Source organism: Diabrotica undecimpunctata, chromosome 5 (assembly GCF_040954645.1).
Source record: "Diabrotica undecimpunctata isolate CICGRU chromosome 5, icDiaUnde3, whole genome shotgun sequence".
Lineage (NCBI taxonomy): Eukaryota > Metazoa > Arthropoda > Insecta > Coleoptera > Chrysomelidae > Diabrotica > Diabrotica undecimpunctata.
In genome coordinates, this window is record NC_092807.1 from 155,027,564 (window position 1) to 155,050,350 (window position 22,787).

The window sequence follows — 22,787 nt, forward strand, 5'->3', positions numbered from 1 at the left end:
TTCACAGATTCACTCCCATACAAATTTCCAACGTGAAGCGCGCGTATAGAAGTATAACTTCAAAAAATATTGTATATTGTCTGAACCAAAGGTGGTATTTGTTTTATTTTGACGACGGACATTGGATCAAAGAAAACAACTTTACCACGTATCCCAATAATACCATCAGATATCACAATAATGTTCAAAAAGCTTTAATTGCCTATTAGATTAGCATAAGCGATGAACATTAATAAATATCAATGTCATACAATGTTCGTTTGCGACATGGATTTAAAGAATCTATGGTTCTTTTAATAGTCAATTAAATTGTGCATGCTTACGAGTTGGCAAACCATCAATTTATTATATTAGCAAAAAATATATTAACAAAAAATATTATAAATATATAAATACACTAGACTCCCTCTATAACGAGGCAGTCTAATTACCTCGTTATAAGCCGATCTCGTTATATCAGACAACAATAATACTGTGCATACATATGAATATGTAGTTTTCTAAAACATTAAATTTCTATGGTGAAGCCATTCGGAGCAATATAAGATGCTAAATATTGTTTGGATGGCGTTTTTGAAAAAAAGTTGTTTACTTTTATTGTTAATGAAATACATTAAAACAAAAAACCTGTACTTACATTTTTTTTTTTCAACTACATAATGCATAAAGCGTATTTTCAAGGATAACATAAACTATTGCTTCTGCAATTGGAAGAAGTCTGTCATTTTTGACTGCTTTAAATTGTCCAGTATCATTCCATCTACATATTTTCTAAAGATCTGAAACAGTTGTACGCTTCTTCATTTGCGTTTGTCTTTGAGAAAAGCCATTACACCCCATGAAAGACTCACAGCAACTCTCAGATATCTTACAACAGGACGCAGCGTCAAGGACTTAGAGTTCACAACCATAATATCCAAACCAGCGTTAAGCCAAATAATTGCTGAAACCTGTAATGTAATCTACTTGGTTTTAAAACAGAACTACTTAAAAACTTTTATACAATTCAATAAATTCCCCGAGAAAATCGTGGATGCATTGCCGCAAATCTGACATAATTAGGTTTTTTTTTTAAGAAAAATGAAGCGAACTGCAGTGGAACTAGTCGTCAAATAAGTCAAGATCGGACGACTTGTCTGAACATGTATTTTCACGTAACGTTTTATCCTATCAGTTCTCGCAAAACTATGCTTCTCCCATCATTTCTACGATCTGACCTTGGATTTCATTTCGATTGGACAAGACGTACGTTTTGCTGTTTACATGCCACGTTTTATTGTATAGGATTTGTCCTATCCAACAAAACGTACAATAAGACATAGCGTGAAAACCGGCCTTTAAACACGTTTTGAACAAGAAAATTTTGTAGAACGTCCAACTGCAGAAAAAGTTCATAAATAATTTGTTTACTTCCATCAACAATACTAGTAAAATAAACAGGTTCCACTGTTCCCCTGTTTATCGACACGATATAAATAAATATAAATAGTCATAAAAAGAATAGAGATATGGACCAGTTTTGTCCTGATGTAATACCGAAAAATAGTTTACAAGTAAAACATGAAAAAGCAATTTGATGTTACAACATAAATAAAGTATAAAATCCATAAATTTTTGATGGATTGTGTTTCATTACTAATATCACACATTTTATTTTTTAATGCAAATTTCTGATAACTCTGATGCATAGATTTCATGATATTTACTTAACTGTGTTAATTAATTGAACATAATATTAAGCGCAGAATAACCAAGCCACACCGAAGCGTGGTCGTGTCAGCTAGTTAACGTATATGATTAAATTAAATTTCAATTTGTTGACACAACTAATTAATAAAAACTATAGAATCAATACGCTATCGCTATACACTGCCGGAAAAACCCAAGAAACCTTCATAGTACTTGTTATTATAACGCTAGTCCTTTTTAACCTTTCCGTGGCCGTGCGGGGTATTTTAGGTACCCCAGATGCGGTTTTGTTTTTATAACTTTTCAAAATATTTTTATTTTTCTTTATCCCTCCAGGTAATCTTAGAAAATATATTAACAAATCATTTTTTTGTAAAAATTATTAAATATAATTTCAATTTTATAGTAAAATTGAAATTAATTCCTTGGGGTACCTCCGTTACCCCGCACGGCCTGCTGCGTATTGAAATCATACGCGTATATTCCTGTCGTCGTCCAGCCAAATATGATGTAAACGAAATGAAATGAAATGTAAACAATATTCTATTTTTAGATTACTGTTAGACTAAAATAATCAGGTTTAGATTACTTTAGTCGATCTTAGTAGTAATTTCTTTGCTTTGCGATACGTATTTCTGTATTTCGGAGAAAATGGCGCGACGTAAATATTATTATACTGAAGAGGAATTACGTAGAATTTTAGAAGAGAGTGACAATGATGAATACGAGATCAGTGATAGTGAATCAGAAAGTACCGACAATGTCGAAGAACAACAAACAGGTCTAGATGAAATTACAGTCTCTGAAAACGAAAGTGAAAAGTCTACTTTTGAGCCAATTGCGGAAATACTAATATCGAAATCAGGATATGAATGGAAAACACAACCCCCTGCACCTACAAGGCGCAAGGCTCATAATATATTAAATTGTCGGGAAGGTTTACAAAATAATAGGTGAGTATACATTTTGAAAATAAACAAATGTTTTGATTAATTCGCAATTCGTTTTAGCATGGCTCTAACTTCAATAAAAGAATCATTCCAATGCTATCTAAATGACAATATGCTAGCTGACATATGCACTCACACAAATCGACATGGAGAAGTATATTCTGAAAAATTTAATGAAACTCATCCTGATGATCAAATGCGTTGGAAGAATGTTACAATTACTGAATTATACGCTTTCATTGCAGTGCTGATAGCAAGTGGGAGGAATCACGGAAGAAAACTCCACTTGTCGGAAATGTGGGCCGAAAATGAACTATTCAAACAACCATTCTTTACTGCTGTAATGTCTAGAAATAAATTCAAAATGATATATAGACGCTTGCGATTTGATGACCCCTCAACAAGAGCAAATAGAATAATAGAAACAAAAGATAAACTACAAGCAATTCGCAAGATATACGATCAATTTGTAAAAAATTGCGTTGATAATTATTCACCTGGTGAAAATATCACAGTCGATGAGAGATTAGCTACATTCATAGGAAAATGTCCTTTTAGAGTTTATATAAAAAGTAAACCTGGTCGATATGGAATAAAAATTTGGGTTTGTTCGGACTCTGATACTGCTTATATTTTGAACAGTCAGATATACACTGGAATGATATAAAATCAACGAGAATAAATCAGGGTTTTAGGGTAGTTCTTGACATGGTTAAACCCTATTTTGGATCAGGGCGTGGAGTTACCACAGACAATTTTTTTTACCTCTATTCCCCTAGCCGAAGAACTGCTAAGACGTCAACTTACAATAACGGGAACTCTAAGGGCCAACAAAAAAAGAGATTCCTGCTGAATTTGCTCCAAATTCTGAGCGCGAAGAACGTTCCTCTATTTTTGGATTTTCTAATGATCTCACATTAGTACCTACAAAAAAGAAAGCTGTCATTTTGTTATCGACACAGTTTCACAGCGACGAAATATCCTCTGATGAAAATGAAAAACGTAAGCTTGAAATTATTTTACACTACAATAAAACCAAAGGGTTAGTTGACACCGGAGATAAAATGACTAGAGAATATACATGTGTTCGTTCAACTAGGAGATGGCCATTTAGGATTTTTATGGAAATTATTGATATGGCTGCACTCAATGCCTATATTATATTTACTAAAAAATTTTCCGATTGGAAGAGTAATGACCGAAGTAGGCGAAGAATTTTTTTACAAAACTTGGCAGAAGAACTTTCACTCCCAAACGTTTTACACCCGAAACAGAATAATAAAAATTTTCACAAAACTGTAAAAAGTGCAATAGATTTATTTCTTTCTAATAGCAATGCCACTGTGTCAGAAACCACTGCCAGAGACATTCAACAATATACAAGTCGAAGATGCAGCTTTTGTGCCAGAACACGGGACAGAAAGACTAAAATATCATGTAGTAGATGCAGAAAACCCATATGCAACATACATCGAGAAGAAACTAAAACATTTTTTTGCCCTGACTGTAAAAATGATAAATAAGATCATATTATTGTAATTACAGGTAAAATAAAAAAAATGTACATCTTTTTAATAATAAAAACAAATTATTTCAGTGGCTAGCGCTTTATTATATAACTTTCCAAACAATAATGTATAATTTAAATGAATTATTAAAGTATTTTAGTGGGGCACCATAGTTACCCCGCACGGCCTGCAACGTAAGTTTTTATAGCACGATTCCGGAAAGGTTAAACTATTTTTAAAATAATCGTTAACTATTTGACGATATTGGCTGTGGATAAGATTTGTGTAGGTAGTCTACCTATTACAAGAAATTTGAAAAATGATTTGGTCAGATGCTAATTTAATTTTAGAAAATTACAGTGTAATAAAAGTAAAGGACAAAAGTCGCATATCATTCAAATTATATCCGTTAGACCCCGAGTATTATACTTTTTTGAAACCAGCTCATTTTTATCGATCTAAAAATGTCCTAAAATACAGATTGTTACATTTAAAAAAAGAGCGGATGACGTCATCACTCAATGACGTCAATGTGTATCAACTTGAATAATGAAATTTTATTGTAAACTGTAGAACATTATATTTAAAAATCAACTTGTTTTAGATTTTTTTAAAAAGGCTTTTCATTTAGGAAATATCGAATTTTTTCCATACTTTACGGACACACTGTATAACAATTTTCATTTTTAGGGTACCTGCTAGTCCGATAAGAGTATCTAGAAAAAGGCCCAGAACGGAACCTCTTCCGTTACCTATAATACATCACTCCAAACTTAGAGCTACAATAAGCAAGCCCCCTGGTTGTGCGAGATATACTCCCCAACCAATACTAAATCCTCAGAGGCCAGGAGCCGGTTTATATATCAATATTAAAAACAAATGTAAGTAAAATAATTTTTAGTTAAACTATAAGAAACTATTGTTTTCTGTGTGGTATGAAAAACATAACCAATCTTCACCTATAGTTCGTCCTAAACCCTTTTTTCAGTGCGTCATAGTTGATCGAATTCGCTTTTAACGCATTAAGCTAGAAGTGACAGAAAAAAACGTAAGTCTGTGATTGTTATACATAGAACTTAGAAAATTATGTATCGTTATATTAATATTGCATATTAAAGCGAATTCTACTTACGGATGTATAATTGGTTGGAGTTTAGAATACGCTAAATAGATATTCAATCAATGATGCGTATAAATATAATTTGGCGCAGATGGTCTCGATCGTGACAGAACTTTCACAATGTCAACTGATAAAATAATACTTGTCATTCCAGGTTAGTATTATCAGATATTTACCATTGAAGATTTAATTTCGTATTTATTGTCATAAAAATATTTTAAATATGCTGAGATATACCGAGAAAGAACAAAGACTAATATTAAGATTATTAAATTATTTCCAATTAGAAAAAGACGCTGGGACAACTTTATTACCAGTTTATGCCGTTCGTGAAGTAAGTTTTAAATTATTCTACAAAATATTAATACGACGTACGACGATTAGCAAATGAAGGCATTCAAACAGATGCTAGCTATTCTGTGGGAATGAGTACTTCAGTAATGTGATAAAAGATTAGAAAAATATGCAATATTTAAAGGAAGACAAGAAGAAGGATACTTTAAAATTTTGATAAACAACCATTTATTAGGAGATAATGTTAAGTTTCCTCAGTTCTTCCGTTTGAATCAACCTCATTTGGATTCTGTGTTGAGTTTAGTAAAAAAAGGGATATGAAAAATTGTCTACAAACTGTATTTCATATCCGCTGTCTTCAGAAGGAATCTCTCAAATAAAAATCTCTCAAAATCACATACACAAGCCACTATAGTCGCTCAGCGTTTTCGACTGTGTCTGCTCTCGGACCAGTTGCCTACCATCGACGCTAGCGACCCCCAGCGACAGACATTTCAGTCATAACGGCGCCCTAACAGACCACATAATGCGATTATCGCTTAGCGACGATTGCTCAGCGATGATCGCAACAGGCGCTCCAGTAAGAACGTATCTTACCTATTAAGGTACAGATTTCCTCAGTAGTTTACTGCTTTGTGGAAAATTTACGACCTTTTCCGCCAGTTTTCAAAAATTTTGCGGAAATTTTCTGTGCAGTTTTTTGCACGGTTAACTTGACGGTTAAGGGACTGTCGCAATAGCCGCATGCAGTTGGATAGGTAAATACCATGACGAAAACATGTATAGGGGAATATGGGGGAATGACGCTGGCTTGTGTGTTTCGTTATCCTTAACGATACCCAGCTTAGTTTGTTTCATTTCGGTGTATAGTAAATTTGTGCTGACTTATGTTTAATGGTAAGTACCGTGTCTATATAGTTATTATTATAATTTTAACGTATATGAATAAATATTATTGCAGTCCATTCAAAATTGAACAAGTATTTGAAGTATTAGCACGAGATATGGTGTTATGCAGAGATAGAATACGAACTGGCGTATTCACTCCCGCTAGATTAGGATGTTCTACAACAATAACAAAACACGAAGAAACGTAAATTGCAAACCAAGTTTTACTTATGTCAAAACTATTTTATGGGATATCTCAAATTAAAGTAAGGCGTGTGGTATGTGAATACTTTGAAAACAAAAAATAAAATTAAGCATATCTTTTGGTACCTAAACTCGCTGGTGTCGACTAGATATTTGGTTTCCTTAGATAAAACCTTAGTTAAAGTCTAAGAAAACCATTACCGACAAGCGTCAACAGAGTGAAGACACTCAATAGGTATGAAGTTTAACGATTTTTCTTCAACCTCAAAGTCTTAATGCAGTTGAAATACAGTCCTGCCAGGATGTTTAACGTAGATGAAATAAGGATTTTAACGATCCAAAATTCTTTCAATAGTTTGGCACAAATAAGGCAAAAACAAGTTGATGTTGTAAGTAGTTTCGAGCGAGGTAAAAATCACTCTGTGTGCTGTGCAATTAATGCCTCTGAAGTCTTTATGTCACCAATGTTTATATTAAACAGCGTATGATATTATTATTAGAACAAGAAGGTCTTCCTAAGTCTATCTATCGATGCAGTAAGTCACGTTCGACGATTCGAAGATTTACTTTTGGACTGACCCCAATACTTGATAACTACAAGTCATGCATCAATTGAAGAGCCGGTCCTTCTTATTCAGGACAACCAATGCAACCATACTTCTCTTAATAGTTATTTATTCTGCAAAAAAAATGGAATACACGTGCTCTTATGACCACCACATACGTCCCATAAGATGCACCCACTGGACGTATCAGGTTTTGGCCCATTAAAAATAGCAATAACTAGAGAAATTGACATCTTTATAAGATTAAGGCAGTATCGGCAAATTATATCATATGACTAAGCATCATTGTTTAACAATGGTTCTGCTCGTATCGCTTTAGTGAAGAAGGCAATCAAAGGATTCCAGGTGACTGGTGTATGTCATGTTAATCCAAACGTGTTTAGTGACGAAGACTTTTTGGCATCCGATATTTTAAAAGGTTTGGAGATTCTGTCAGTAAATTCAGCAATGCAAGAAAGAAATGAGAGATCTCCAAGTCCAAAAATTGATCTACAGACAGCAATCCAAACAAATTTATCCCCAAAACCCAACATATCATTACATAATTATTGGCAATGTCCGGACCGTGAAAGTAAAATTTTGAAAATATCCACAAAAATAAAGAAATTAAAAGAGATATAAAATGCAACACAAAAAATATACCAGATAAACGCACAATATGAAGGGAAGCGTCTTCATCTTCTGAGGAAGATATAGATAAAGATGAACTCTGTGATGACGATGTAGCTTCAAATGAATACTGCATAATCTGCAATGAATTTGGTAAAACAAAAATGTATGTTTGTGACTTTTGTTAAGAATAAAAATGCATATTATGTATATTATATATATATATATATATATATATATATATATATATATATATATATATATATATATATATTATATATTGTTATGATATGCAAAATCGAGAAAAATATTGGGTTGATTAAAATATTTCAAAGTTCAAAAACAGTAAAATAATTCAGATAAGTAGGATAATAACCAACAAAAATTTCGAAGAAGGAAAGTTATTAAATTCTTGGATTACCTGTACTAAACAAAATGTAAGCTATACATAAATTATTTCTTTGTTATACTTGAGTGACCCGCATAATTTTAAGTGAAATCCAAAGACAATTGAACCGGGTTTTCCAAATACATTAATGCAGTGATTAAAGACAATAGAAGAGATTTTAGAAAGAGGTTTTTGTTAGTTTTTAAGAATTATAGAAAAATATTATTTGTAAATAAGTTTTAGGAAATTTTATAATTATAGGTAAAAATTTGTTTGTTATCGAAATGAAAAAATGGGGGAATTGTGACGAGTTTTGATTGGCGGAGATTGAAAAAGGTGGGATAGGTATGTAGGAATAAAAGTTTAGCTAGATTTAGGAAAGAGAAAAGATAATCAGTTGGTTTTCAAAGTCTGTAAGACGAACAGGGATTGTTCTCTGGCGGTTCCCGAGAAGTAGCAAGCAGTAGTGTTGAATGTTAGTGAGTTTTTGTGGAGTTAGTGTATCTGACAGAAGCTGAAGCAGCAAAATATTGTAAGTCATATTTTTCTACTTATATTCCAAGAGTCACTGTTCAGGCCAACGAGAGATTCAGTTTATCGTAAAGAGAAGATATTCCAAGAGTCATTTTTCACTCGGGCCAACGAGAGATTCAGTTTATCGAGAGGAGAAAGGCTATCATAATTTGAATGATTTGTGCTTTTGAAGGAGATCATTAAGGACGGTATACTTGCAACAATCTGTTGTAAGATTGCTGATTACATAGGGAGCGGTTGAGAGGAGATAATATAGTCTACAAGGAACAAGGATTTGGACCACTCATCATCAGAGAGAGATATTTTTGTTTTCTGCAGTTTTTTCTTTTATTGATAACACAATTTTTACACTTAATTTAGAAAGGATATACATATTTTGATTAGGAGAGTTAGAATAGTTTGGGATTTTGAGATTTCAATTAATTTTGTTTGTACCATTAATTTTGATTGTTCACGTACGTAGAACAAAATTTTGAGAATCATTATATGAGATTTGTTTATTGAAAACTTTTGAGTGTGAATTTATTTCATTATTTTTATTTCAATATATAGTGTTAGATCATATGTGTTTTTTATTATTCCGGTATTCTTTGGACCTTACCTTTCACATGTAATAGCATAGATATTGAAGCACGAATTTAACCCTGAGATAAAAGAATTAAAAATTGTGATAGAGTCATAATCATATCATTTAAATAATTTAATTAATCAAAAAAATTAATTAGCTAATTATTGCTTGGCGCACCAAGACTTTAAATATCACAATAATATATATATATATATATATATATATATATATATATATATATATATATATATATATCTATATACACATATGTATATATAATATATTTTAGTTGTTAATCTTTAATGTTAAGTTTTCGTAGGGTTTTCATAACATCTAAAAAAACCTATAAATTGTTTTTGTAAGTATGAACCCTGTTGGTTGTTTACTTATATTCTAAAATCATAAAAAGGCACCTGAGCGGTATTACCACAGACTTCTGTCAAATACCGCTCAGTGTATTATGATTATGAATTAATAACATTTATTATGTTATTTATGGTGAAACTACTTACTACTACTTAAATAAAGTATATAATCCGTATTTTACAACTTACTTTTTCTATTTGTCTAAATAAAATTAGATTTTTTTGTTACGTGAACGTCATTCCCCCAAGCTACCCTAAACCGACTGTGTCCAATTATTAAACTTCTTGGAATAACTTTGTGTGTTATAGGCATAGGTAGTAGCCCTAAGGAAGGTATAACATGCTGTATGTCATGAAAGTGGTTAAGGTTGCCATTTGTTATGTATACATTTTTGAAAACTGGATATTTGAAATATAGTCTTTGGTATATTCAAAGTAGATGCTTCTTTTGCGGTTTTTCAGCCTTTAACTTTTGTCCTATGAAGAGTCTTGTGAAAAGACTGTTTCTGCTATCAGTCGTTTATGATAGTATATAAATTGTGACCCTTATTACTAAATTATTAAAAAACTGATAACGTTCTGTGTTTAATTAGAGATTGACAATTTGTTAGTAATAATATCTTAACATTGCAGTAGTAACTATTAGTGAATACAAAAGTCTTATTCAAATTCAAGGTGAGGATAGCTGGAACAATGATTCAATACCAGAGAGTGATGCAACGCCTCACGTTAATGTGGGCTCTAAATTCCAATGTAATATTCCCCAATTTTACTCAATACCCAATCGGGGGAAATCGGAACCGCCTTATGAAGATTTGCTGTGGGATCCTGGTATTAATAATTGCACGGATAATGAAGGTAAGTATTTTTGTTAAAATTTGTCAGATTTAAAAAATTGAACTGAGCTGCTTGAGTATAATAAAATTATAAGTCGGTTCTCTTTAATAATAACAATCCTTATATGCGTAACTTGATAAAATAAACTAACAATAAATTGTATTTTTAAACATACTTTAGTCTAATATTATAATAAATTTAATGAACAGACAGACGATGGATGGGACGGATATTTTTAAATTAAAAACGAGTTACAATATTTAAGATGTTATATATGAAAGATGTTAGAAAAAGCTTAAGCGTTTCTCTTAATATTTGGGTTCCATTGAAGTGCATTTAATTTCACAATAAACAGAATATAATTCAGGAGCTTGGAAGCGTATACGCTGCAAAACACGTTTGTGGAAAACTGATTTAAAACAAGTTTAAAAACATGTTAGAATAATAAGGGCGAACAAGTTTTATTTCATTAACAAAACTTAAAAGAGGATAAGTTCTGAAGCTATTTATTTGTGACATGTTCGATAAAGGTATAGTTTTATGGGATTTAGCCACAATTGGCTGTAATGATAATTACTTACATTTTTTTAAGAAAATAAAAGTTTTTTTTTTAAATGTAATTATTATTAAAACTAATTGTGGCTAAATCCCATAAAACTATAGCGGTATTAAAAGAGGATTTTGCAAGATTTGCAAGATTTTTATAAAATGAAAAGAAAAAGGGTGTAACATTTTTTATTCTATAAAAATAAACATAGTTCTGTTAATAAAGTATGTGGAAGGTAGCACGAAAATAATTTGCAAAATTCACAAATAGTACTTTAATTAAACTCAATTTGATTTACATCGTCTACAGTTTCCTAGACTTCAGTTGTGCTAATTCCTCCACTAGCTTCTTGTAAAGCACGCTTGTGAGGAATGGGTACATAATCAAGAAGATTAGCAAGTCCTTTTTTTTGTAAGTTTGAGAACACCCTGATATTTGAGAGGAAGTTCTATACTCTCCAAGTTAAAATTTACTACATCGTGAAGTTTCTTTCGTCCCCTTTGGAGTATGACATTTGTAGACAAATCAGTGTTATATGCGATTTGAATTTTAAAGCTCATCTTAAAATCTTTTGAAAATTAGCCATCCTTGAAGTTAGCTTCCAACATTTGAGATTTAGTTGCTGCTTTTCAAAGAATACTGAAATCAAAAAAAAAAACAAAAAGAGAAATCAAACGATTTCTACCTGGCGAAACCGATTTCAGATTTTTACCACTGTGCCTTCTAAAACTTGCAAAGCAAACAGCTTGATAAATTACTTGGCAAGGGAATCTAAAAATTGCATTTCACCTGCCGTTTATCATGGTCAAAATTCGTAGTTAATTTAGTTTCTGGTACTCCAAACGGAGTAAAGAAATAAAACATAATGACGGTATTAGGACGGTATTATCTAAAGAAAAAGCATTGAATTTTTCGGAGATTGGAGCAGCACGATACTTTCTCCGGGTTTTCTTTCTCTCCTCTCGAGTTGTGGCATCATTAAACCTAAGTACACTCATTAATATTTCAAAGTCAGAACGGACATTGTTGATCTAAAAATATTTCTTGAAGCTAGACCCGTTGCAAATTGCGAATTCTTATTTTTGTGGCCATATTTGAAACGTAAAGGCACTTTAAATCAAACCGATAAATGCGTATACCTTCACAATATCAGTATACCTATAATGAGATTTACTACTTTTAAGTTTTAGTTTGTTTTAAATTGAGACTTATTTAGCATTTCCGCATTGAACAATTTAATTAACCATTGGTTCATCAAATAAGCGTTTTTAGTTTTCTATTCTATTCAAGAAGCTGTTAGTAGCTGGTTTTTTAACGTATAAGCGGTAAAAGTTAAACGTTTTATGTCCGCGAAAAAACTAACAAATGGTTTTAAACCTCCATCTAAAATTCAGCGCGGACAAAGACCTATCAAGTTGGATAAATTTCAAAAATATCATCTATAGAACTGTCAATTCATTTTTCTTTGAACATACAGATCCAACTCTCAAATCTATATTGAGTAAAATAGGCAAAATTGCCTATTATTAACAGGAATGCGAGCACCGTCAGATAAGGGTCAGCATCTAATTGTCGCCCATATTGGTAGCGATACTGGTTTTCTGTAAAACGGTGCCATTTTTTTATATTAAAGAAAACCGGGAACTATAATAAAGACATAAACTTCAAATGCTTCGAGAAGTGATTTAAGAACATTCTTCAGCGTGTATGTTAAATGCATTCCAACATGACTGATAGAAAATCCGTCATGCAGAGCTGGTTGCAAGAAAAATGTATTTCATTTACAGAAGACATGATCAAAGCGTAAGTAATAACAATAATTAAGGATCATCTTGGTAGAAATCGTCAATATGCTGTTGATTCAATGCCTAGGCTTCATCGTCTTACTGTTTTGAGACATCTACTTTGCCATTGTGAGTTGAATCCAATTAAATTAATCTGAAATAAAGGATATATGTTGCCCGAAAAAACGTAACATCTAAATTAACGAGAATCAGCGCCTATTACAAATCACTATAGATTCCATACATCCCACAAATAATGAATGATATTTCATCAAGTCCAGAACAAAGAGAAGTTTGCCATATTGATCGCCAACCTCAACAGAGAAGAAGATTGTTTTCCTACGTCTTCCGATACCCAGATGCCACTCCTCTCGATTCATCCATAAGTCTTCTCTTATGTCTCTGTCTTTCATTTCTCTATTGATGCCTTTTCTCCTACTAAGCAGGGGTCTTCCTCTTTTTTTTTCTACCATGAGGAGTCCACATTATAACTTGTTTTGGGAGACGTTCTCCCAATGTAGTAATGTAGTAAATATAAATATTTTTATTGTTGTAATATATTTTTATCCAAAACGGTTAAGACTGAATTTACTACATTTGTGCTAAATTTGCTAGGTATGATAACGATAATTTTAAATTACAGAATAAAAAGTAATTTTTATAGTTGAAATATCTATTCAACGATTTATTATTCTTTTAATAATACATAAAAGGCTTATTAACTACTGTATTAAATTCGTGTGTTAGATGGCAAAGCAAGCTTAACTTCACTGTGAATAATCCAGTGGATCAATGGTTTTAACCCTGGCCTGAAAACAAAAAGAAGTACATAAAAGTATAAAGTATAGTCTGCTTCTTAAACTATAATAAGTAATATGACAAGAGTTAGATTTCATGTTTCAGTAAATTCAATGCCGATAGAAAGCATATAATTAAAAATTCGGTTGAATTATCCTGACCAAAATTTAATTTGGTAAAATTATAGTAAACAGCGTATTTGATTTGCACTTCGTACAACTAATATATCATATTACATTTATGTATCACTCTCCTTAATTTCTTGTCAGTGCATAGTAACATTTCGATTATGCTTTTATGTTTTACTTTTAAAATTTTATTTACCTAAAGTATAATTTTTTTTCAGTGGATATGTACCTGGATTTTGCTTGTTGTGCTGCTGTGCCAGGTGGAGGAAGGAACAAGGAATATGCTATGCATCTGCTTCATATGTGTGGAGGAAATATTCATGTAAGGATGATGTGTGTTATGATTTAATTGTGTTTTAGTGCTAGCTAGGTTTTCCATATTTCAACTTAATACTTTTATGCTGATATTTTTAAATTTATACGTATTTACCTATTTTTGTGCATTTATGCCTACACTTTTCGAAATGTAGAGGAGTAAACAACTAAAAAATACAAAAGTAGGATTATAATTGATGCAAACCAATCAGATAAAAAGAATTGGTCAAAAATTAAAAAAAGTCTCCCTTAACCCAATATACAAAGAGAAAGAACAATACAAGAACAAAATTCAGACGAGAGGTATGTTCATAAAAATAAATCATATCACAAGGATAACATACTAAAACAAGAAGACACAGCTTTCGATAAATAATTTATTAAATTTCGAAGTGAATGTAAAGAAGCATTAAAATAAAAAGAAGTCCTGATCCAGAAATTGCTTTTATTGATTAGAGTATTATATATTCCTATACATAGAAATATAGCCAGGGATTTATCAAGCTTTTATTAAACTTTAGAATTGCTAATTATACTATAATTATAATAAATATTAACAAATAACGTGAAACCTTTTTACCACAAGTAGTTGCACAAGAACAAGCACGTTCTCTCACGAGCCAGGGCACTAATAAACCGTTATTGATTGTACATTATAGAACAATTTCGTGAACTCAAACATTTGTAGTAGATTTTATCTTAAATGTAAGTGCCGTATCACCTGCTACCTACTGAAAAGAGTCACCAACGATGTGAGACAAGATATACTAACTCTCATGTTCTTTCTAACATATATCGCAAATTGGCTGAGTGGATGGCCTGGAAGATACGTAACTTAGACGAATGTTACAATTATTTGTACTCCAGTACAGAAATAAATTAACTCTAAAACATAGGATAGTAATCAGCACAAAGGTGGGTCTTGAAGCAAATAAGAACAACAATTGTCATGATGATCGACAGTCAAAATCAACTATCTTTGGATATAGCTATTAGTGAATTCTGTATGAGGTTTAGTTGTTGCAAACAATAAATATGTCTATAGTCGGAATTTTTGTACCAAGAAAATCTTTTTCTGGTGCGTCTACTGTCGATAAGTCGAAGAAACTTCGGCATAGACGACAATTCGAAGATATTTTGGTAAGGTTGGTTTAAATCTCCCCACCATTCTATCAGTTTGGGAGGGTAGTGCTGTGGTTTAGGTTCCACAACTCCATGCAGATGACACATTTTGTTAAACAAATTTGATGTAATATTTCGGCTCAGGTTAGAATATATTTTTCTGAACAGTCCAAAATAGTATAACATCGTAAACCAGGAATTTATCAATTGGCGAGGTCTGTTAATTGGAAGGTAAATATACCTCTGACCATTTACTAAATTAACCTACTAGAGCAATAATCTCAAAAGATGTACCTTCTAAATATTGCATAATTAAACTATGGCCCAGAAGCAATTTCTTATTTTCCCTAATATCTTGTTTATTAACAAATAGCCTCCAGAGACAACACTGGGAGACTCCAATAGTCCCTTTACAACTTTGTTTGCGGAAGGATAAGATAAGGCTAGTTTTGGTTTCAATCAGTGTTTTATTCTACTCATTGTGCCCAACATCATTTAAGTATTTCATTCTTATCGGAAATCTCCTTTCAGGTGGGACAAGCGTTTACCTAATCCCTAGTATTTAAAATTGGTTGCATTGCACTGTCCTTTAAATGTCGACAATTATTGTAGACGCAGCTTTACATGTTTTATCATCCTGTGAACAAGAGATAAATTAGAAATTAAGGAAGTCATCATAGATTTTAAAAAAATAAAAGCAGACAAACTGCCAAGGCTACAACTACACCGGCAAAGATGTGCTCAAGCAAATCAAGCTTCGTTCATTATTCGGGATTATCCCAGTATAACTTAACTGGCTCACCACCAAAATCAGAATACCTCGACGATCTTTCGCCGGTAAAATTTTTCCACTCTGCTATTTGGCTTAGCCCGCTTAGTCCCAGTTTCCAATGTGAATAAACAATTTGATTATGTTTTTATTCCCTTCAAATATTTCATGATGCAATTTTCAAAGTGGCAAATAAAGATATTAATAAAATTTATATGATATATGCATATATTAAAAATTTAATATTGGAAATTAGAAAATAAATTATTATTATTAACCAGAAATTTGTGAGTTTTTACTTTCTTACAATAAATTCTAATTGAAGTGGATGGCTAAATAACCAAATATCCAAGACAAAAATATTTCTTTCTGTTATTTAATTGTATAAAACTTTTTATTTTTAGGACGCAATGCTGCGACTAATGCAACCTTCACCGAACCTTCCTACAGACCATCCTCTTTTGGCTTATCAATATTGTGAAAGTGACAAATGGTCCACGACAGAAACTGACATCTTCCATAAGTCGCTGCTCAAGTACGATAAGGATTTCCGCAATATTGCTCAAGAGGTAAGTCATGATTTTTGCAAATATCATATGTGTAGACACATTAAAAGTTTCAGATTGTTTTGAGAAATATGATAGATTCTTTTTCTTTAAATGAAGATTTGTTTGAATACGATGAAAATGTTCGCATTAGGTTATTGTTGCGTTTTATATATCAGGTTTATATGATATTGGTTATTTTCACATTTTCTTTAAGCCAATAATAAAAAAAGAGTTTTTTATTGTATACATTGTCTTCGCCCCTTTTCCAACACATAGCAAAATCTTTTCTTATACGAAGGTGTGCTGAGCTGTTAGAGGTTTTACCTCTTCATGCCACCAAGCGAGGACAGATTTATGTCGGCTCTTATTTAGCAGGGTCTGAAATTTATTGCCCCCACACTAGTCAGGATATTTAGGGCCTGTCTTGCGATAGGGTTTATTCATTTACCCTGGAGGAGGACTAGGGTCGTATTTATTCCTAAACCGGGTAAAACCAATTTTACCCTTGCTAAATCGTTACGACCAATCAGTCTCCCATCCTTTCTTCTAAAACGGTTTAACAAGATATATATGCGCAAGCCTACGCCGATGACTCAGTTATACTGTTTGAGGGGCTTTTCCTGAGAACGGTGCACGACGTCGCCCAGATGAGGCTCGAGCTAGTTAAAGTATGGTGCCAGGAGCAGGCACTCAAGGTTAATCCTGAGAAGACTGCTATGGTTCTGTTCACTTGAAGAAGAACCATCAAACCTACCAGAGAGTTTACCTTCTATGGTAAAACTATATCGGTTTCCAAGTCAGTGAAGTACCTGGAGTGGTCCTGGATTCTAAACTTTCATATAAGGAAATCTCGACGCTAAGGTGAAGAAGACCGCGGCAGTTTTCTGGCCGTGCAGAAGAACTTTCGGGGTTAAATAGGGTCTGCAGCCGAAAATTTTATATTGGACGTATCAATATATGGTGGTCCCGCGCTAGACTGGCTTTACATAAGGCCCAGCTGACTCATCTGTAGCGTTTGGCATGTGTTGGCATCTCAGAAGCCATAAGGAGCACTGCCATAGCGGCTGTTGGATTTTGCTGGATTTATTTTGTCTTCATCTTATTGAAGAGCACGAAGCCATGATGGCAGCCTATCGTCTTAACTGCTCTGGATACTGGTTGGAAATTAATGGTCGGATGGACCATTGTGATATCTGGAGACAGGTTGTCGATTGATGTCCTGTGCTCTCTATCACAGGTACTATCCTATGATGCTACAGGACAGCATGACCCCTCAATTTGAGTTCTCATCCTCCTTCTTGGTTTAACTTTCTGACTGGGATGAGTGGATGGAACGAGAACCTTTACTGATTTGTCGAAGCAGGCTTTCCTGGTTTAGGGTGGGTTGCAGAATTGACTAGCAGGCATGTGCTGAAGTATATGGGAGCAGAATTAGATTTGAATTCAGACTTTCTTTCGGCTCCAATACATCAGTTTTTTTGACCGAGATCTTTGCAATCCTGGTATGTGCTCAAGAGATAATAGAAAGGGCTTGCTCTATCAATTTGACAGTCAAGCAACGCTAAGGACTTTGGAATCGCTTAAAATCAGCTCTAAGCCGGTTCTTGAGTGCAAGAGAGCACTCAAGAAGAAGGTTTTTGTACTAGGACACATGCGTGGAAGGGAACAAACAGGCTAACACCGTGGCAAGACAGGGCTCATTCACTGTGCCGGTGAAACTTGAACCTGTGATTGGGGTGCTCTTTAGTACTTGTCGGAGTAGTCTCAAAGAGCTGTTTCTACGGAGGTTTCAAAACTCCTGGGCTAATTGTGGAGGTATGAGACCAGCTAGGCTCCACATATTGGAGCTATCCAAAAGTCTTACAGCCCAAATTTTCCTCCTAGATCGTAGAAAATACTCTGGTGATCAGTATGCTTGCCGGCCACTGTAGACTCAGGCGATACCTACATCTTCTTGGATTGGCGGACGGCTCACGGTGCCGTCTTTGTAATGAGGAGAAGGAGATCTCCTCACATGTCCTCTGGAATTGGCTGGAACTGGCCTATCAGAGGTAGGAGATCCTGAGTTTGGTCTGTATGCAACCGAACAAAATGAGGGAGTTACAATAGTACGGGATTGTTAATCATGATGTAAATTGTTCAATTATTGTTCAATTAATCCAAATATTTTTCTAAACTAACTTTTCTACAATCTTATTTTAAAATATTTAAAAATAAACAAAAATTTGTTTTAATAATATTTGCTTTTAGATTCGTACAAAAACCGTAAAGCAATGTGTGCAATTTTATTATGTTTGGAAAAAAGTTTGTGCTGACGAATATCGAAAATTAAAGCATACAAGAGAAAGAAGAAATCACTACCTTAAACATGTAGAAGTTGATATCGACGAGAAGCTTTATACAGGGGTAAATATTTGTTTTTATTATCGGTTTTGCATTTTATTTTTATTTAATATGTTTTTATACAGAGTGTTTAAAAAAAGGAACCCCGTCTCTAGGGTAGGTAAAAAAAAGAAAAATAATTGGAGTTTGCTTAGAAAAAATTTTTGTAACGCCATCCGTTTTCAAGATACAGGGCGTTGAAGAAAAAAAATTTTACGCATTTTTTACGATTTTGCCGAAACTACTGGCAATATTGTAATGAAATTTTATACGAATATGTTTTGGAAGCTGATGCATCCCATGAATTTATTTTTATATCTGATTCTCATAGAGGGCTCTAGTTACACGGCTCCTACTAAGTATTAGTCAATATAACTTTTTTAAGAGTATAAAATTATTAATCAAAATTTCAAGTAAACTTAAACATCATTCAATTTTACACAAAAAAGGTACTCTTGGTAAAACTCGATACTGTGTACCGTTTTCGGAATATTTTAATTTGAAAATTATGAAGTAATAATTGATGCTGATATAAAATAGTTAGTAATTAAACAAAACTCACAAGAAGAAAATTAAATTAATGACTAAGAACATAAAATAAAATTTAATTACAGTAAGTGTTCAAAATGCCCTCCGTTTTCGCGAATACACAAGTCTATTCTTTTTTCTAAAGATTCCATTAACCTTCTAAACGGTAGGGGATCAGCTATGATGTCATTAAATTGACGTTGAATTCTTTCTTCCAATTCTTGGCGTGAATTTACCTCTGTAGCATAGACTTTTTCCTTAATATAGGACCAAACTGCGTAGTCCAAAGGGTTAAAATCGCATGACCGAGGAGGCCAATGAATCGGAGCTTCTGCACCTCTACCAATCCATCGATTCGGAAAATGATTACTCAACCAATTACGACACCTTCTATCAAAGTGTGGTGGAGCTCCATCGTGCATAAAAAATAAAGATCTTCGCTCGTTTAGAGTTAAATCTTCTAATATCTCGAATAACGAATTGTTTAAAAAATCAAGATACAATATGATAACCTATTAATTTGTTACCTAAAGTTGCTATCCAAACATTAACTTTAAATGAATGTTGGTAATGTGATACCCCTTTGACTAGTGGATTCTCATTACACCAGTAGTGTGCATTATGGGAGTTTAACATACCTTGTCGCGTAAAGGTGACCTCGTCCGTAAAAAAATGCATTTTAAAAAATTTGGATTGTGGTCTGTCCTTTGTTGCAATGTTTCACAAAAATCCACTCTAACCGGTAGATCATCTGGCAAGAGCTCTTGGACTTGTCTGTAATGATAAGGATGTAATTGCTGTTCTTTCAGTATCCGCCAAGTACTTGAAGAAAAAGTATTTGTTTGTCTTGCTATATTCCTTACGCTAACTGTTGGATCTTGATCAAGTAAATTTAAAATATTTTTTTACTTGGTAAGTTTCTTCTAGGAAACTTTTCTGCACAACGTGCCACAGCTGCACTAGAACATCCTAAAAAATCGCCTAAGGTTAATAACATGTCAGTGTATTCAACATTTGAGTCCATTTTGATTTGATTTTACAAATAACAATGTTTCAAAACTCTAATTATTGTTGATTTATTGTCGTAACAATCAATAAATGTCAGATTGCCATGGCACACTTGGAAAAAATAGAGATATACCTATTAGAACTTGATCATTACTACCAGCATAAATTATTACTTCATAATTTTCAAATCAAAATATTCCGAAAACGGTACACAGTATCGAGTTTTACCAAGAGTACCTTTTTCGTGTAAAATTGAATGATGTTTAAGTTTATTTTAAATTTTGATTAATAATTATACTCTTAAAAAAGTTATATTGACTAATACTTAGTACGATCCGTGTAACTAGCGCCCTCTATGAGAATCAGATATAAAAACAATTTCATGGGATGTGTCAGCTTCCAAAACATATTCGTATAAAATTTTATTACAATGATGCCAGTAGTTTCGGCAAAATCTACCTTTTTTACCTACCTTAGAGACGGGGTTACCTTTTTTTTGAAACACCCTGTATACTATAAATTATTTTCTCTTCCTAACTGAATTTATTATATCTATGTTTTGGTAAAAAACTATTCCAAAGCAACATACTACACAATTTAGTAAGCAATTATGTATTTTTTGAAGTTATAGCTTCCTTTTTTCAATATACCGTTTACTACGTTCTACCTTCTCTAAGAGTGGTAGTGGTTCGTTGGTGATAAGAGTAGGTTGTCCAAAAGAATTTATAACTAAGGACTTTACTTAATCACTTTCATAAGTCCCCTGGCCTTTGGTGCGTCCTCACAATTTTTATAGTTTTTGTTTTTTCTGTGCTCTTTTTCATACTGAGTAAAACTATTTCATTTGTTATTAGATCAACCCAACTGACCCGTAATATCAGTCGCTTAAATTTATATCTCAAAGGTGTTAAGTTTTTTCATTAGTTTTTATTTTAATAATATTACGTTAAAGCAGTTTATTGACGTTTCAATCTCCACTTTAAAAATCGTTCTCAAAATACATTTTTTTGTTAAAGCAGTTAAATAAAACAAAATAATTAAATGCAAGTATATACAAATTTAATTAATATTATTATGTTTACATAGATAGCAGATAGTGGCTCGCCGTTGCCAATGCCAGATACAAGAAGTTTTGTATGTGAATTTCCAGATTGCTCAGCAGTAAGTAATTTGCTTAAATTACATCAGCTAGGTTATATCATCGTAAGTATGCTCGGTTCAATTCCAAAAATGTATATGTTGAAAATTAATTAACTATTTTATATATTTTAGAGCTACCAACATACATAGGTGTATAGTCAAAAAGAATTTCATACTTAGCAAGGATTTATTTTATTATTAAGGACACGATTTTTGGTCTGTTTCTTATTGCGTCTTTCTGTGCGATTACTCTTGAAGAAAAAGTCCAAGAGTCTTAAAACTTTGTATGTAGATTCCTCTAGATATATAGCAAAACATTACTAAATTTGGTATAAATAGGTTTTCTTCTCATATTTTTTTGGAAGAACTACTAGCTTGAAACTTAATAAATAATGTGTAACAATTGTCTCCCATGTAATTTCCTTGGTTTGAAGATCTCTGTCTTGATTGGTGACGACTACCTCCTTTCTGGCCTCTAAAACGCTTACCTTTGAAACTTCCTCTTATTTGACCATTTCCTCTATATCCTTTACTAAATCCTCTCATAGGTGATCTACTATATGTCTCTGCATTTACTTTACAATCCTTTGGCATATACCCTGACTTGTGACATATGTAACAAATGGATGAAGATGCCTTCTTTCTTTTCACTTATGCTCAAAGTTTTTTCTTTAGCAATTTAATTGTTAACTCTTTTGGATCTAAATTTTCTAGAATTGCAATAACTGTTTCGAAGAATAGTGTCATAGAGAGTAGTAAGTTACTTAATAAACCCTTGTTCCTGATTTACACTCCCGTTGCTTTCAATTGTCTTGTTACATCATTAAACTCGCTAAAAAATGACTCCAGATTATCGACTTCTTTTAATTCCATAGATAATTATTTCTTTCTCGAAATCATTTGTGCAGGTTCTCTTTTTTCACATCGTTCTTGCAAAGCATGTCACATATTATAAGCTGTTGGTTTATCTCGAATAACCTCTAATTGATTTTCATCTATACATTGTACAATTATTGACCTACAAGCTCTATCTTTCCGTTTCGCTGCTAACTTTTGTGACTCTTATATATAATTATTCTCATTGAACTCCGAAGTAATCCATTGTTTAACTTCTTTTTCTTCCATAATAACTTTAATTCTATATTTTCATGCAGAATAATTGGCACCATTCAAAAGTTCTATATTAAATATATTCTTT

At 32.7% G+C, this 22,787-nt stretch overlaps 1 protein-coding gene across 3 annotated transcripts in view; it reads left to right on the plus strand.

The window, feature by feature from the left end:
• Nucleotides 1-22,787, plus strand: part of LOC140442020 (uncharacterized) — a 1,060,727-nt gene that overhangs the window by 998,971 nt on the left and 38,969 nt on the right. For all 3 annotated transcript variants that reach the window (XM_072533056.1, XM_072533055.1, XM_072533057.1), the window contains 6 exons: nt 4,838-5,028; nt 10,359-10,541; nt 13,996-14,099; nt 16,388-16,552; nt 18,782-18,937; nt 21,536-21,610. In XM_072533056.1, coding sequence (XP_072389157.1) covers nt 4,838-5,028; nt 10,359-10,541; nt 13,996-14,099; nt 16,388-16,552; nt 18,782-18,937; nt 21,536-21,610 — 874 coding nt within the window. The remainder of the gene's footprint in view (nt 1-4,837; nt 5,029-10,358; nt 10,542-13,995; nt 14,100-16,387; nt 16,553-18,781; nt 18,938-21,535; nt 21,611-22,787) is intronic.